Source organism: Mesoplodon bidens, assembly GCF_964165515.1.
Source record: "Mesoplodon bidens genome assembly, chromosome: 5".
NCBI lineage: Eukaryota > Metazoa > Chordata > Mammalia > Artiodactyla > Ziphiidae > Mesoplodon > Mesoplodon bidens.
Window position 1 is genome coordinate 2498384 of NC_138161.1, and position 17537 is coordinate 2515920.

Genomic DNA, 17537 nt, shown 5'->3' on the forward strand with positions numbered 1-17537 from the left:
TTCCCGTGGTTGCTACAGGCCCATCATCCCTTTGGGTCTGGAGATACAGGGCCCTACTCCCACCATGACCCTCGGTGGGAGGGGCCGAAGCCTCAGGTCTAACGGTGGACAAGACCCTGACATTATCGTTGCTGGAAATGTTTCTTTGTGCCAGTTGGGAAGTTAAAATATATTTATTATGATCGTTGTGGGTCCTGTTTTGGTGTTTTTGTGTACAAGCACAGCCTTTATTTTATTCTGTAGGACACAGGAAACTATGTGAGAAAGACGAGCAGGACACATTGTTATAGCCGCGCGCTGCACCTGTGCCATTTGTACACGTAGCCAATGCTGTCACGGCTGCCACGTGCCTTGATGGTTAAAATCACCCACCCTGACTAGAGCCACAGGAAACATCCTAAACCTTCGCAAAGTGTAGATATCCACTCGGTCAGCCAAGTAGGACAGGCTGAACAGAGGGCACGGAGGCCAAGGCCAGGTCCGCTCGTGAAGCATGAGACCTTTGGTCCACCTTAACCCGGAGGGACTTGCTTGCAGAAGGCGGGGTCCCAGTTCGCCCCAGGCTCTGGTGAAGACAGGACCACTGGCACATTGACAGAGCCGGCTTCAAATCACGTGTGATGATTCCCAAAGGGGCCTTTCCAGGTTAACCAGAAAACTCCCCAAAGGGACCCAGACTCAGATAGGCACATAGATTCTGCTTGTCCTGGGCGTTACACTGTGACCTGGGGAAGCTTGGGGCCAGTGCTGGTGCTGATAGTGGTTTGTGGAAGAAAGGTGGGGTTACAGTTGGGCTTTGTGAAGGGTGTTTTAAAAGTATCTTGAAATAGAATAGAAGTTGTGATGGTTAATTTCATGTGTTGCCTTGGCTGGGCCACGGTGCCCAGACATTTGTTCAAACATTATCCTGGAGGTTTCTGTGAAGGGTTTTTTGGATTACACTGATACTTAAATCAGTGGACTTTGAGTAAAGCAGGTTACTCTCCACAGTGCAGGTGGGTGCTGTGGTCTGAACTCATCTGTTGATCCTAACCTAACCTAAGCTCCAAGGTGACCGTATTAGGAGGTTGGGCCTTTGAGAGGTGACTCCAGAATGGGATTAGTGCCCTTACAAAAGAGGCCCCAGGGAGCTCCCTCACCCCCGCCCACGTGTGTGTGACCGTGAGAGGGGCCCTCACCCCACCCTGCCAGTACCTGATCTGCCACTGGCAGCCTCCAGAACCGCGAGCAGGACGTTTCTGTTGTTTATAAGCTGCCGAGTGTGTGGAATTTCATTATCGTGGCCGCATCGGACGGAGACAGTTCCAAGCCATCAAAGGCCTAATCTTCCCTGAGCGAGAAGGAATTCTCTCCGAGCACAACGCTTCCCAGGCCTCCAGCTGGCCAGCTCACCCTGCAGGTTTTGGGTTTATCAGGCCTCCATAACTACATGGCCAATTCCTTGAATAAACTGTCTCTCTTCCTGTCTCTCTCTCTGAGCACAGATGAGACCCTCCAGGGAGGCCAAGCTCTGGGACCAAACTGACCACAGAGACGGGCACTCGTGTCAGCGGTTGACGGGACAGGGCTGGGAACAGCTGCTTCCACCCAAGGCAGCCAGCGCCGAGGGGCCCGATCTGTCAGTGTTAGCTCTATGTCAGCTGCTCCCAGGCAGGGCCCAGAGCCTCTCAAAGCAGCTTTATATCTTCTGCTCCCTCTCAAACACCTTGAGATTCTGCCTCTAAGTATTTAATCCCACTTACAGAGGCCCCTTGTGACCCCCTGTGGTCATCTGAATAATGGCCCCAGAAAGATGTTCCTGTCCTAAATCCCAGAACCTGTGAATGTCACCATATAGGGCAAAAAAGGACTTGGCCGCTGTGATGAGATGGAAATGGGGAGACTGTGCTGGATTATGTGTGATCCCAAAGGCCCTCGCCAGGGGTGGCAGAGGAGACCTGACCCCGTATAGAGAAGGCCATTGCCGTGGGGCAGAGATGCAGCTGCAAGACAGCGGGCACCTGGGGCACCCGGGGCGGAAGAGTCAGGAAGGACCCTCACCTCCAGCCCCCCAGAGAAGCGCTGGTTCAGGCATCCCGCCTCCAGAACTTGAGAGGGTGCATTTCTGTTGTTTTAAGCCCCAAGTTTGAGGTAATGGGGTCTTGCTTCTGTGTCTGCACCCAGAGCCTTGAATCTTCAGCACAGAAGCAACTCCAGCTTGGTTCCCAGGTTGGCCTAGATAGCCTTCCAGGTGGGCTTCTCTCTCCGGCCCCCCCCAACACCCCCCCCCACCCCGCTGCCTGAGAAACAATCACGGGTGAAGGGCAAGAGGGGAAAACCTAACCTCACCCTCAGGAAGTCTCCTGAGGGCTGTTCTGTGTGTTCATTCGTCTTGAAATCCTCTGTTTATAAGCCACGTGCCGGTATTGGTGTGAATGCTTTATGTGTATATTCACTCACAATAACCACGTATCAACTTAGCTGCTTTATGAGGAAGACGTTATAACTATCACCACTTCGCAAACGGGGAAACACAGGCACAGAGGGGTTACCAGTCGGAGGTTCCCGGGGCTGGTCATCTGCCCGCTCCCAGGGTGTCCCCCCGCCCCGCCCCGGTCCTGCTCGGACGTCCCCTTCCAGCCCAGCTGCACTCCCTACCGCTTGCCTGCCTGCTCAATAAACAGCGTGTTCCTTGGGCCCAGGGTGCCCACTCTTGGGTGGGCCTGGCAGCAGCACTTGGCCCTCCGGGGTCCGGGGAGGAGGGCTGCCCAGGAAGCCAAGCCTGACCCCTTCCCCACAGCAGCCGGCCGCTCCGCGGTGTTCGCCCCCGGAAGCCCACCGCGCTCCCTCCCCCGCTGCCCTGGGGCTGTGCCCCCACCGCACTGTAGGGCTGCAGCCTGGGACGCCGACTGGGCACCTTTCCTTCCCCGCTCCACGTGAGCCGACACTGTGAGGGTGGCTTTAACCGAGGGGGCCTCTCCATCCCCCAGGACCCGAGGTTGCGTGTGGGGTCCACCCCTTCCACTCCCCAGCTCTGCGGGTAGGGTGGGGGGCGATCTTGGTGGGAGCGGGACTGGACCCAGGAAGGCGGGAGGTGTCGGACCCAGCCGGTCCCTTGTCCCTTCCTCCTCACCTGCGCGTGATGCTGGGTTGGCCCTCCCCACACGCGGTCCTCCTCTGCCAGCTGCTGCCAACCCCGGGGGAGGGGATCTAAGGCCACCGATATCATGCCCGCTCCGGCCCTGCCGGCCCTGATACGGTGACCACCCCACCACCAAGTGTCCCCGCTGCATCTCTTCTAGATGCGGCACTGGTTTTCTGGCTCTGGGGATGCGCAGCGCCCTGAGACCCCACCTCTGATCTGATTTATCCCCACGCCCGGTTCTCCTGGCCAGATCTTACTTTTCCTCCCGGCCCCCATCTTTCAACCCCTTCCTGACGCCCCCCACCCAAGTTCAGGCTGTCTGTGCCCTCACTGGACACTTGAACGGGAGTCCTGGCCGGGACCCCTCTCCCTTCTCTTCCCCCCGCCAAAGGGAGGATAGATCCTGCTTGGCCTCTCTAAATCCCCCACCCCAACCTGCAGCCTGACCTGGGAGGGGTGAAGTCCCTGCGCTTTAGGACCACAGGCCCACCTCCCTCCCTGGCCACCCGCAGCCCCCATCCTCCTCCTCAGCAGCATCCCCATCTCCCAGCCCAGCTCTTTGGCTTCCTTGTCTTGTTTGCTCTTGTCGGCCACAGAAATGTTAATTTCCACCAGGCAGAGGTTCTCTTATTTTAAGCTTTTCTCTTTAGCACTCACATAGGCCGCGTGTGGTAGGTGGGCACTAAATCTTTGTTGAAAGAAAGACAGCTTGCAGGTGGCTGGGGCCAGGGGAGCCCCCTGGGCTCTGCCCTCACTTTACACCCTGCCTGTCCTGCTCCCCAAAGGCTGGCCTCAGCATCCCCATCAGCCTGGGCCGCAGGACACACCCCTCGCGCCTCCACCGACAGGAGCCTCCAGACCTGAGGTGGGTGCCTGGGAGCCCAGGCCCTTCCGGGGACGGGACGGCCTCTTGCCTCATGGCTCCACCCACTCACCTCGCCGGCACCCACCTGGCCGGTGCGGGAGGAGGACGGGGAGCACTAACGCAGCTGGGCCTGCAGAGAGGAGGCCGTGTGGACTGGGAGGGCTGGGCAAGGAAGGAAACAGGGCGTTTGCCCCCAGCGCCGGGGCTCCGCGCCGCCTTTCCCAGACCAGAAAAAAAAAAAAAAGAGTGACAAGTCCCACACGCTTGGAGGAGCAAAGACAACTGGTTTCCACGCGGAAGGCTTTTCAGAACCTTTAATAGGCAAATATGCTGCGGCAGGTGGCCCAGGACGGACAAAGGACGCGGCAGCACGGCTGGCTGGGGGGAGACTAGGGCGGGACTGGAAGGTGGAGCCCGCCGGCCGGCCTTCCCTCCTTCCCGCCACCCATTCATTCGTCCCTGAACAGCCGTGGAGCTCTGACTTCACCTGGCGCTGGAGGTCCTGACTGCGTCCCGAGAGCGGGAGGGAGGACGGGAGCCTGACTTTCAGCCCGCCGCGCCCCGCTGGCTCTCAGGCCGCAGGGGCAGGGGGCAAGCGCAGGCGGAGCCGGGGCGCTTGGGGGCGCGGACGTTCTGCGCGACTCCGGGGCAGCACTGAGGCTCCCACGGCCCCTCCAGCTGGGCAAACCCTCCCGCAGCGCCCTCGGCCGCCCTCCTCCACCGGACCTTCCCTGCCGCCGAATTGCCGGGGCACCTACTGCGCCCAGGCTCCAGGCCCGGCGGACCTGGAGCCCCAACCTGCAACCCGCAGGGCCCGATTTACGCCCTCTCCTGGGAAGGGCTGAGCTTTCGGGAGTCACTGTCCAAGCTTCCGTTCCCTCGCGCCGGGCCCGTGGCCAAGGCCGTGGGAGGGACCGGGCCGGGGGTGGGACCAGGGGCGGGGCCAGGATCGGGAGGGCGGTGGGCCGGCGACCAGCTCCGCGCCCACAGCCTCCGAGGCGCGGACGGGAGCGCAGCGAGTGCCGGCCGCTCCGAGGGCTCCCGTGGCCCGCGGTCGCTCGTGCTCGTGCTCGGAGCTCTCCCGCGGCCCGACGGCTTCCGCGGCCCGAGGTCGCTCGTGCTCGTGCTCGGAGCTCTCCCGCCGCCCGACGGCTTCCGCGGCCCGAGGTCTCTAGGGCTCCGAGATCTCCCACCGTCCGAGTTCCCCCGTGGCCCGGGGTCTCCGCCCCCACCATGCGGCCGAGCAGGTGAGTGTGTGCGCGGACGCGCCCTCTGGGCGCGGGGAACCGAGCCTGGTGGCACAGCGGAGGCCTCGGGCTCCGGGAGCGGGGCGGCACCGCGCGGGGCCGCGGGAGAAGCGGTTACCTGCCGGCGTTGTCCGCCCGGCGGCGCGGGACGCGGTCAGTACGCGGGTGTACCCGGGGCGGGGTCCCTGCCGAGGAAGGGAAAGAGGAAAGCTGGGAGAGAAGACGTAGCGACCCGCTCTCACTTCCCGCCCCTCCCCTCCCCGCCCCCGGCCGGCGGTGGCCCAGAGGACAGAAGGGTGTGACTCTGCTGCGCCAAGTCGCTCTTATTTACCTCGAATGCCGTCTGGTGCCCACCAACTGGTGACGTGCCCCCCGCACGCCTGGGTTTTCCCCCTCCTGCATCAGCAAAGGCAAACTGGGGAAGGTGCCGGCCAGCTGGTCACTCCTGGTCTCTCGCCAGCTGAGGGGAAGGCAACAGCTTTTTGCCAAAATGCCCCCTTCTGGGCAGTCTTAGCGTCGGCAGCCTGTGCTTCCCTTGATGAGCTGATGAGGTACCCCATTCCCAGGTGTCCCCCACGCACAGCCCAGAAGCCCACCCACCCCAGGGTCCCACCACCCAGTTCTCCCCAGTTGGAAATGCAAATAAAGCCTATTCCCTCAAGAATGGGAAAATAAAAATACTGCCATGTCACAGCCACCAGCCACCCACACCCCTGAGCAGGGGGCCCCGTCTGTGCTTTCTCCTATCTGACCCAACGAGGAGTGGGCTGGGGCAGGTGCAGAGTGGTGACAGGTGAGGCAGGGGCCACCGCTGAGGCGTGCAGGGTACAGAGGCTCCCAGGCTGAAGGTGCCAGGAGCCTGGGAGTCATGAGAGGGATCTGCCGGCCCCCAGGGCTGAGCTGTCCACCAGCTCCGGTGGAGCCACCAGATCTGGATTCAGATTGTTCACGTTCCTTCAGGAGGTTGTCCTGGGGCTCACCCGACCCTGGCGCGGGGAGGGGGGGGCGCATCTTACATCTTCTCTGTCTCTCAAACTTCAAATGCCCCGAAAGTGGGTTTTTTTCTGATTTTATACAATTTCTTAGACTCCATCTGTGCAAAGCCAGGCCACCAGGGGGCTGGTGATTCCTCTCCATACCCTTTGTCACACTCTCATAATTGCTTTGAGGGGCGGTTTATTAACTTGGGAGCTGGTCCCTTGCAGGGGCTGCCAGCCCCCTGGGGCTTGCCTGCCGGGCAGGGAGGGGTTGGTACTGTCTCCGCTCCTTGAATGCCTGGCTGCCCGGGTAGCCTGGGCTGATGGGCTGGCTGTGGGTGTATTCCCACTGGGATGGTGGGTGCGATCGGCTCCTGCCCCCACTGGGGAGAGGCAGGACTCACCTGCCTTTTTTCTGGTTGCTTTTTCCCAGCCCTGGACTGCTGTTGCTGCTGCTCTGCGGCCTGCGAGCTGGTAAGTGCAGACGGTGCTCTTTCTGGAGACTTCCAAGCCCTTCAGTGCTGAGCAGTGAGGATCATGGGGTACAGGTGTCAGGGGGGTCCTCCCCACAGCCCTGCTTGCTTTTCCAGGGGCCCTTGTGAGAAAGCGGGGCCCCCAAGCCCAGGACAATTGCTGGCATTAAGAGCCACAGAGGGGAGGGCTCGGCCAGACCCCGTGGTTCTCCTTTTGTGCTGTGTTTGGGGCAGGCAGAGCGCAGTTCCCCCCAAGCGTTTCAGAACCTCCGCTTTCCAGAGGAGCTGGGAGCTGGGCTTCCTGTTTCTCGTGACCCCTTTGCTCCCCAAAGCCACCAGCTTCCAGAAGAGCGCAGAATGGGGATATGGCACCACAGCGGAGACTGAGGCCTTGCCTGGCCTTCCAGCCCACAGGGCGACGGGTCAGGGCACACAGCCACTTTCCCTGCTGGCATTTGAGTGGTTGTAACAGAACCTCGCCGGGCCTTCTCGGATGGAGTTGCAAACCCTACTATAATGATGTGGTTGAGAAGCTGATGTTTTCTTTTCAAATGTCTGAGTTTTTTTAAAACACCTTTTTATTTTGAATTCATTGTAAACTCCCAAGAAGTAGCAAAAACAGGAGTCCTGGCTGGCTCCCGGCGTGATGACAGGAAACCGACCCTGGCGATACATCAGAGCAGCTTACGGCCAGTGTCCGAGTTTTTAAACTATTGTTGCTTTCCTATGTGCATCTTAGTATTAATACATTCCTTTCCTACTGAAATGAGTCAGAATTGGGGTTTGAGTCTTGCAACCCAGAGGCTCCCCCGCCCCTCAAAAGGGTGACTTCAAAGTTACGAGTCAAGTGCGGAAGATGAATTCTGTTCTTTCTGGATGCTTGCAGAGATTCAAGAAGAAGAAGAAGTCAGAGCGATGGTGGGCAGTGACGTCTGGCTCAGCTGCATTTACCCTAAAGGAAACAGCTTCGATTTAAATGACCTTTATGTTTACTGGCAAATCAGTGTGCCGGGCAAACGGAACACCAACTCTGTGGTGACTTACTACCTCTCGGGAAACAGCTCTGCCGGCCACGGTGACAACCACTACAAAGACCGGGCCCGGCTGTCCCTGGACGGCATGAAGCAGGGCAACTTCTCTCTACACCTGCACAATGTCACTCCCCAGGACGAACAGAAGTTCAGCTGCCTGGTGTTTCGGAAATCCTTAGAATTAGAAAAGATTTTGGAAGTCACGGTCACGCTCAACGTGGCAGGTAAGACGGGGGAGCTGCCGAGTCGATTCCAGCCCAGCCTTACGTCCCGGAAGAAGTGTCAGTAAGACCTGTTTTCTGTGGCCCGTTCACCCGTGTCTTCCCTGAAAGGAGATCCAGATCCCTCTAGCGGGCTTCTATTTAAACGACGTGTGCAGCTTAGGTGGTGGAAATATCGTTCGGCTCCTAAGAAAGTTTTCCAGTAGCCAAGGTGCCTCCTTCCTCACAAGAGCTCCTAAGCTTGCTGTCCTTGCCTTGAAACTCTCCAATTCAACCCAAACTAGACGTTTTCATGAAATTAGGAGGCAGTGGTATAAGGCACTAAATGAGGTCAGAGTTTAGGAAGAAAATTAAAGCCCCTCCACCAAGTTGCTTGGGGCACCATTCAGTGGAGAGACGGGTGAATTGCCAGCTGACTGTGTCACTAGACTCAGAGGAGGCCAACCCCCTTGGGGTGGGATGTGGGTGCTGGTCACTGCCTGCCCGGCTCATAGCGCCCCTGTTGGTGGGTTGGGGGGCGTGACTCTGGTAGAACAGGGCCTGTGCTGCTGCCCAGACCACAGCCTTGGTCCCGGCCCTGCTCCGGTGTCCGGGGCACGACGGCTGCCTCCCCGCTACCCTGGCCCTTGGCACTGTGTGCCCCCCCTTCTCTGACCTTCGGAACCTGGCACCCCTCAGCCTGTTTCCCTCCCCTGCAGCAAACTACAGCATGCCAGTGGTCAGCGGCCCATCCCAGGACGAGGAGTTCATCTTCACGTGCACGTCCACGAATGGCTACCCGCGGCCCAACGTGTACTGGATCAACAAGACGGACAACAGCCTGCTGGACGACACCCTGCAGAACAGCACCGTGTCCCTAAACGCGCGGGGCCTGTACAACGTGGTCAGTGTCCTGCGGATCGGGCGCAGCCCCACCATCGACGTGGGCTGCTGCATCGAGAATGTGCTTCTTCACCAGAACCTGACCAGCGGCCAGACAGGTGAGGTTCCGGGGTCTGCACAGTGACCCCAACCCAAGGCTGGGGGCCAGGGGTGACTTTGGGGATCTTCTCAGGTGGAAGACAAAGCCCCTATGAGGTGACTCGGCAGCGGCTTCAGAGGTGGTGACAGGGAGAGGAGGTGACAGGCATCACCGTGCGACGGAGGGCAGGGGCCGGCCAGGTGCTCGGGGCGCATAATCCTCACGCACCTGGGTGGGTGTGTGTGTGTGTGTGTGGGGTCAGTTTTGCTGACCCATTTCACAGATGAGGGACTGAGGCTCCGAAAGGTCATGTAACACTTCAGAAGCCGCAGGCTGAGGCGGCGGCAGCATCAGGATTGAAGCCCCTCCTGCACAGCCACCACCCCAGCTCCTTGGACGTGTGCCCCCTGGGAAGCCATAACCCCTCCTCCACCAGGGGGTCCGGCTGGGCCTGGCTGCCGTCCCAGGTCCCCTGTGGAAGGGTGCAGGCGGGTGACTCCTTCGTAGAAGCCACAGGCTCTCTCAGCCTGTGTGTCCCTGTCACCAGTGTTGAGACGCCCGGGAAGGAGGAGCAGGAGAGCTGGAGGATGGGGGTGTCGGGGGCCTGCCTGCCGCCGAGAAGCTGCCCAGCTGCCGGGAGCCCCTGTGCCCAGGCACTCGCCTTTCTGGAATGCAGGCGCAGCCCTGGGACTCAGCGGTCACGGTCTTCTGGCTGCACCAAAGGCCTCCGCTGGCCTCTGCGTCCCAGCAGGGCAGCCGGATGCAGGGGAAGGGGAACGGGAGGGTCTCCTGGGGCCGTAGTCTCGGCCCAGCTGCTCTGGGGGACAACTGGGAAGCCTGTCAACCCCCATCACCCCGCCCTGTGCCCAGACCCTCTGAATCAGCACCTCTGGGCTGTCCAGGCAACAGGACATGTTGAAAAGCTTCCAGATGGTTCTCAGGTGCGTGGGAGGCCTATCCACTGTCTGGCTCATGGCTCCTTTGGGTTTCGGCAAACACGAGACGCTTGTAACAAGCTTCCCGGGGAAGTTATTGCTTGTCTGCCCATGAGAACCACTCTCAAGGGACACAATGGTTGGACACTGGGACAGGAGGATTGGCCCCCTCGTGCACTGCCAGCGGGATGGGAAATGGTGCAGCCGCCGTGAAGAACAGTCTGCTGGTTCCTTAAAAATTAGCATGTGACCCAGCAATTCCACCCCAAGGTATGCACCCCAGAGCGCTGGAAACGAGAGTCAAACAAATACTTGTACATGAATGTTCACAGCAGCTTATTCACAATATCCAAAAGGTGGGAGCAGCCCAAGTGTCCACGGATGGACGAAGGGATGTGTCCATCCACACAGTGGAGCATTACTCAGCCACGAAAAGGAATGAGGCACTGACCACGCTGCAACGTGGATGAGCCACGCACATGATGCTCAGTGAGAGAAGCCAGACACAAAGGCCACATAGTGTGTGATTCCATTTGTACGAGGTGTCCCGTATAGGTAAATCCAAACAGACAGAAATTAGATTAGAGTTTGCCAGGGGCTGGGAGAGAGATTGAGAAGTGACCACTGAGGGGTAGGGGGTTTCCTTTTGTGGTGGTGGAAAGTTCTGGAATTAGATAATGGTTTTGGCTGCATGACCCTGTGAATGTACTAAATGCCACTGAATTGTTCATTTTAAAATGGTTAAGTTTATGTTATGTGAATTTCATCATCATTTTTTTTAAAGCCAGCAATTAAGCTAGAAAGAATTAATTAAAATAAGTTTAGTTTAAAAAGCCAGGAAGACTGTGCTTCCCACCACGCCCATTCCCAGGCGTGGACCTTTAGGAAGGGCTGGGATTACAGGTCACACAGGTAGGGTGAGGAGGAGTGACATCCCAGGAAGAGATGAAGGCTCACCTGAAAGAGGACACCCTTCTCTCTGTCAGCTTTGTAGCTTAAAAATCACAAAATACCTCTGGGAAAGTTTGGTGGATCAGTACTTCCCTTAGCGCTCTCTCCTTCAGGATGAAGAAACGCCCTTTTCCTCCTGACCCTGTAAGTCCTGGGTTACTTTCCTTTTCTGCAGAAATGTTCACGGGAACCAAGGACAGCATCACAGAGGACCCAGTGGACGACACCCAAGATGCGGTGAAGCGGCCGGTTCTCAGCGTCCTTGTCGTGCTGTTCGTGGCCATGGCCCTGGCTGTGGCCACGGGCTGGCTGTGCAGGCGGAGATGTCCCTACAGAAGCTACGCAGGTATCGGAGAAGCCCGCGCTGCAGACAGCGCACACTTATTTTCTTGGGGTGAGGGCTGGCCTTTCCCAGGATGTTTACAAGCCCTGCGTGGTGCTGCCCTCACGGGAAGCGCGCTTTAATCGTGCTCACGCGCGTGAGGATAGCAGCCCCAGTGCTCCTGGGTGTGACCTCCGCCTCCGAGATCTGCACCCCAGAAGGGAAGTCCGGCCTCTGGGTCTGGGGGGGACGGCGGACTCCGAGTGTGGACGTGGTGTCTGTGGAAGCCGAGTTGCCTTCAGCCCCTCAAGACCGTCTGTCCAGTTCTGGCCAAGCTCAAAGACAGATCCAGAAAGTCTGGGTTGTGACCGTGTAAAACGAAGAAGCAGAACCCACAGTGGGCAGCAGAAGAGCCTACAATGTGGACCCTGGGGCCACCCAGGTGTCCCAAGAGGGCCTGAGGGCTGGGGCCTCAGGGGAACCCCTCGGGGGGGGCCAGCACAGTCTCCCCAGGTCGGCCTGGTGGTGGAGGTCAGCGGGCATCCCCAAAGGTCTTATTAACTAAGTCGGGCTCCTCCTGGACTCCTGGGAGGGTGGGGAAAGGGAGCGCGGCTGGATTGCAGAGCCTGCGCACAGTGGGAGCTCTGCCTGATGGGAGGGGTTTCTGCATGCCGCCTGGAGCTTCCACTTGGTTGCCAATGCCATCTACCCAGAAATACTGCCCACGGCCCCACTGCCGACCCAGCCAGGCCGCTGAAGGCCCTTGAGCATCTTGAAGCATTTCCCACCCTGACCTCTTACAAAGTCTTGTCCTGGAAATGAGGGCGGCCTAAGGAGCCCTCACCCGAGCAGGAAGCCGGAGGAGTGTGGAGTCGGGCGCTGCTGAGTGCGGGGCCCCTGGGGTCTTCAGAGAGGCCCCCTCACGGCCCGTCCTGAGTGTTTCTGGTTTGTCCCAACAGGCGCCCAGGCTGCGAGGCCGGAGCTGGAGCTCACGGGTCAGTTTGCCAGGAGGGAAGGAGACCCGTGGAGGAAGCGCGGGTCCAGGGGCTCGGGCGAGCTGGGCACTCCACTCTCTCTGTGCCCGCCTTTCAGCACGGGTGCTACTCGATGACCAGGAAATAGGCGTTTCCAGTTTCTGAGACGGTGAAACCCCAAGCGAAGGCCTGTCCCCCTGGCCTTCCTTGGCGTGTAAGCCCGTCCTCTTGCTGACATTGTGCTATGGGATTTTCCAAACGTACAGCTACACGTACACGTCAGCAGAGAGCCTGGGACCACAGCCCCGCTGCCCCTCCCCAGCTGCCCGGCTGGTCCTCCTGTTCTCCCTCCATCTCAGCCCCACCCCTCGGGGGCGGGGGCTCTCCAGCGAGTCCAGACCCTTTGTGCGGGCACCTCACTGTCCCAGAGCAAAGGTCAGAGTGATTCCCCGCCCCAGTTTGGGAAAGTAGCCACACGCAGGGCCTTCAGTTTCGGTTTCCCACTGGCAGGTGCCTCAGGCTGCCAGGGCCTTTGTGGTCAGGCCTGTGGGCTCCGTGCCTGAGGCCAACGACCATACCTCTGAGCCCCGTCTCTCCACCTGTGAGAAGGGTCGTCAGGAGAGGGTGGGCCTGAGGTGAGCACGACCCACACGGCAGTGCCCGCCCACCTGTTCACCCAGGTGATTCTGGGGCACGCAGCTGCCTGGTGCCGCAGCAGATTCCCTCCTGAGGCCACTTTCAGACGAGGCGGGACACAGCTTGCTAAAGAATCCGGGCCTGCTGACCTGAGAGTCCGATGGGGCGCCCGTCTGCAGGCGTTTTCAACCCTGTTTTCACTGTCCTGCTTCCTGAGAAGATGAGTCTCTGCCTCCAGAGTGAGAAGGAGCCGCCTCTGTGCTCACGCCCCCTCCCCTCTTTCCTTCCAAGAGCACGTGTGACAACAGCCCCCCCAGGACGTGCCACCAGCGGGGATGTCGGGTGGCAGCTCGAGAATTGACCCAGGCAGGCTGGGCAGAGGACACCGTCTGCGCCCGTACTGGGGGCTGCGTGGACACTGGGCCACCTGGCCTTGTGGAGACACACGGGCGCCCCCTGGAAGGGCCACGCTGACCCCAGGGAGCACGTGGCGGGCACTGCCCTGACCCTGGCAGCCCTTTCAAAAGGTCAGCAACTCCTCGGGGATACACGTGCCCCCAAGTAGGTGGGCTCCCCACCTTCACTGGACCAGACGGGCTTCTGAGGCCACTCTCTTCCGGGATGACCTGTGCTAGGCCATGTTCGCCCCAGGTGCAGGGGCCACGTGCTGGCTCTGCCGGTCAGTCTCCTGCCCCACCTCCGCCCCGAAGACCCGGCGTCTGTGCACACGTGTCCTGAAGCACTGAGCGGGCGGCACCGGAAAAGTCCCTGGAATTCATGTCCCTCCAGAACGCTCCCTGGGAGGAAAACCCGACCTCATTTGTTTTGGTCAAAAGCTAGGTTTCCCTCCTGAAAAAAACAATGAAAAAACAAACAAAAAAAAAACAATGGAATTTTGGGAGAAGGTCTGTGCTGGGCATGGTGGCCTGGGGCTCAGGCTCCGCTGCAGGGAACAGGCAGGCAGGACTGGGACACACGTCTCCAGCAGACACCAGCATGGACAGGTGACCGTCACAGTCCTTCAAACTGGGGCCGTGAGTGGATGGTGGGCGGCCTTCCGGCCGCATGGCAGCCTTTCTTCAAACGCAGCAGCAATTCCCTCGAATCTTGCTGGGCAGCCCCTGCCGGCCCCGCACCGTCACCCAGGGCCCCTCGCAGGCCTCCCCTGGGGACCTGCACGGTCGTGACGGAGACTTCACCTCACGTGCCGGGTTCCTCGGAGCCCGCCGGGCCCCCTGGGCGACTGGAGTGGGCCAGTGGCCAAGTCCACGGGGGCAGCAGCCTGACACCCTGGCCCTGCCCAGGCGGTTTCCATGTCGATTCCTGGATTGCATCTAGCAGTTCAGTGTTTCCAGAGGGTTCTGCAAAGATGGCTGCCAGGTAACCCCGGTGGGCACGTCCCCAGGAAACGGGTCCGTTGCCCCTGTGGTCATTCAGCCCTGACGGGCACGTGAGGCCTGCGCTCCCCAGACCCAGACTCGCAGCAAACAACAAGGCCGGCTCAGCGCGGAACCTGAGCCAACCGTGTTCCAAGAAACTGTGCGTCTGTTTGTCTGTTTTTGTACCAAGGAGCCCTCACATGGCTTTTCAATAGGTGTGATGAGGGACCCACACAGACTTTAGCATGAAAGCATTAGAAGACAAGTGTGGTTCCTCAAAGAAGGGCAGAAGGTCACATGACATCACGAGCAAGAAGCCTGAGGGGCCCTTGAGTGCAGCAGGTGGGGTGCCTCAGGTGGCCGCAGGCCTGTCCCCAGTGACTGTGATGTGACCCCAGGACAGGTGCGCCCAGGGGCCTCTCCACCGTCCTGTCCGAGGCCCAGCCTGCAGACCCTGAGAGGCCCCTGGAGCTGGGCGGGACGGGGCAGACGCAGGGAGACTGAGTGTGCTTCCAGCTTTCCTATCAGAAGGGGTTTCCTTCTTGGGGAAGCGGCTAGGCCGGCCTCCCGCTCAGACTCCATCATGCGGCTGTCCGGGGCTCTCCTCCCACGCGCTTGCGGGCTCTGCCCGGGCCCTGGACTCCCGGGCGGTCGAGGCCACGCCCTCCAGGCTCCGGACCCTGAGTCATCAACTCCCCGCTGGGCCCCAACGGACCCTCGCCGCTCCCTCCGGCCTCTGGGGCCACGGTGCGCTCTGCCCAGCTCGCATGGGTCACCCTTGGCCTGTCCACCCTGGGGGCTGCTGCTTTGCACCTCACGCTGTGTCGTGGACAGCGTGTGAGTGCCACGTTTTGACGTTTCTGGAAGCCTGGTTTTGGAGAACACAAGCAGTCGGCGTGCCTGCGTCTGGCAGCTTTGGTCAGTGTGCACGCAGGCTCGGTCCACTCAGCCCATCCTGACTGCCGTCGGGGACCCTGCCCTTGCCCCGTCCATCCTCACCCGGGTGGCCCCGTTCCCCAGGGGACGTTGGTCAGCATGGAGGCATTTTGGTTGTCACTCTTGGGGGTTCCTACTGGCTTCTAACGGGTGGTAAGCGGGACAGTGCTTGATGTCCCACCACGGACGGGGACCCAGAGGTCAGTGACCCGAGGTTGAGGATCCCGTGTCACCTTCCCGGGGAGGGCAGGACAGCGAGCCGCTGTCCCGGTCCCCACCGCACGGGGCACAGGAGAGGCGACTCATGGTTCAAGGTCAGGCCCGGGGAACGTTCCGGGTGCAAGAGTCCGAGGTGCTGGCACTGCCATGGGGGCAGAGGCCACCTGGCCGTCCCAGCAGCCGGAGTCCTGGTCTCTGGGGCCCCGTGGCCCCTGCCCCCAGCGCCCTGCTCACAGTAGCTGCGCAGTGAACACCCGTCAGGGAGGCGGAGCCAGGCCAGCAGATGGAGGCTCGTCTCGAGGGCAGGGTTCAGAAGGGATGTAGCTGCCACGGGACCAGAGCGCCTCACCCTCCCGCGAGGTGAGAAGGCTGGAGCCAGGTTCTGCCTGCAGCTCGCACCCTCCCCGTGACTGCAGCCCTCACCCTGCGGAGGGCCGCCGAGGCTTTGGAGAACCTCGGGAGAAAGCCACCCTCCTCTGCCACTGCCTGGCGTGGCCCCAGTGCTGTGACGCTGGCCGCTGGTCAGCGGCGGGGCCCGCCGGCGGCTCCGGGCAGTGCTGGTGCTGGACAGGCACATCCTGTGTTCACATCTCCCTCCAGGCCCGACTTTTCAGAAAGAGGCCGCTTCCACCGAGAAGGCAGCTTACGTGATCTGGGGTGACTCTGTCCTTGGTGACGGACGCCCCGCACCGCAGCCCGAAGAGCATCTGCAGCTGAAGGGGGCAGTCTTGCCCCCCTAGGGTGGCCTTCCTGGCCCACAGCCATCCTGCCTGCCCCAACGTGTCCGTTCTCCAGCCCTGACACAGCCCCGCCCCTTCCAGACTCCCGAGTCCCAAGGGGAGAGAGCCTCTGTAGTTACTAGTAAACATGGCATGGTTTCCTTGAATCCGTGTTGGTCCTGCCGTCATCAGGGAGAAGCAAGAGGCCGGGGTCTTCGGTGTCAGGAATTCAGGGGCTTGTCCCAGTGACCAGAGGTGCGGCCCACCCTGAGCTCTGGGGAGGGGGCTTCTGGCACACCCCTGTTGGGAGGGTACAGTGCTCATTTCCTGGGGGGAGGGGGGGATGGGCCCCGCAAGACGGACATTGACAAGCTGCAAGGCCCAGGAGCTGCACAGGCCTCTGGTCAGCCAGCCCATGTCAGGGCCAGACACAGGGCCACACCAGGATCCAAGGCTCCAAAGACCCCGATCTGGGTCTTGGGGGAGTGGCCAAGGAGCGTGCAGGCCAGGAACTGACCGGGCTCCTCCTCCCCTCCCCCCCTGCCCTCCCTCCTCCCCTTCCTGGCCCTTCTCTACCCCCTGACACTGTCCTGTGGCCTGAGCCCGGCCCTCCCCACCCCCCAGCCAGAGAGTGATTCATCGCTCATCCCTGCTCCGTGGGCCTCCTGACCCCAAGGTCTCAGGTGCCCGAGGCTGCTGGGAGGGGGCCGACCAGGAAGGGGGGGCACCTGTCACACCAGAGTGGGGTTTCCTGGCCCGGGACCGGGCAGGGGGGAGGGGTAGTCCCCCACAAAGGCACGGGCTATGCTCTGAGAGGCAGCTGGAGGGGGGACTCAGGAAGCTGCTGGCCTAGAGGAAGGGGAGTTTCTCCGAGAACACAGCTGTGCACCTGTGATTCAAAATGTCCCAAATGCACTGCCTCATGGGCGCTCAGCAGATCCAGGGCCGGTCCCCCTCACCTGAACCCAGAAAAGGACACTGTGATTTGGCTAAAATGCAGCCTGGGAGGGCTGCTGGACCCAGACCCAGGGACCCCGACAGGCAGGGCCTCTGTGCGGGGTCTGCCTGCCATGGGGGGTGTCGTTGGGACTCACCCAGGCTGTGAGGCTGTGTGCTCCTGGTGGGGGCAGGTGGCTTAAACAACAGAACCCCACTCCCTCTCCGCCTGGAGGGCCAGAGTCCAAGATGAAGTTGTCGGCAGGGCTGCTTCCCTGACCTTTCCGTGTCTCGTCCAGCTTCTGGTGGCTGCAGGGGGCCCCTGGCGCAGCCCACAGCCCTCAGTCTCTGGCACTCTGCTTCCCTTACAAGGACGCCAGTCACTGCATTGAGGGCCACCCGACCCGGGGTGACCCCATCTTCACTGGTGACATCGGCAGAGACCCTGCTTCCAAGTGAGGTCCTGGGACGTGAGTTTGGGGGACCCTGTGCGACTCACTACAGCTCCCGAGAAGCGGAGAGAGAAGGATGGAGAGATCGGGAAGGGACACGAGGAGGAAACGGCAGAGACGGCGGGCGGGGGGGCGAGAGGGAGGGTGGGGACCTGGGCACCGGCCTGCAGCCGGGCTGA

General features: G+C 60.8%; 1 protein-coding gene across 2 annotated transcripts; it reads left to right on the forward strand.

The window, feature by feature from the left end:
- The first annotated feature begins 5043 nt into the window (after window positions 1-5043).
- ICOSLG (inducible T cell costimulator ligand) lies at window positions 5044-16117 on the forward strand. 2 transcript variants are annotated; one of them, XM_081234641.1, is made up of 7 exons: window positions 5044-5236; window positions 6647-6687; window positions 7573-7941; window positions 8637-8918; window positions 10961-11131; window positions 12067-12102; window positions 12762-16117. In XM_081234641.1, the coding sequence occupies exons 1-7, from the start codon at window positions 5223-5225 to the stop codon at window positions 12809-12811; spliced, it is 963 nt and encodes a 320-aa protein (XP_081090767.1). In that variant the 5' UTR covers window positions 5044-5222; the 3' UTR covers window positions 12812-16117. The 2 variants fall into 2 exon arrangements, with proteins under 2 accessions (XP_081090767.1, XP_081090766.1); XM_081234640.1 differs by having other exon boundaries at window positions 12067-16117.
- Window positions 16118-17537: the final 1420 nt, after the last annotated feature.

What these genes read in the sequence shown, in the direction of transcription:
- ICOSLG (XM_081234640.1), top strand. An exon ending in GCTCTGCGGCCTGCGAGCTG is followed by an intron (nt 6,688 to 7,572) that starts GTAAGTGCAGAC and finishes GGATGCTTGCAG; the next exon opens with AGATTCAAGAAGAAGAAGAA. An exon ending in TCCCTACAGAAGCTACGCAG is followed by an intron (nt 11,132 to 12,066) that starts GTATCGGAGAAG and finishes TTGTCCCAACAG; the next exon opens with GCGCCCAGGCTGCGAGGCCG.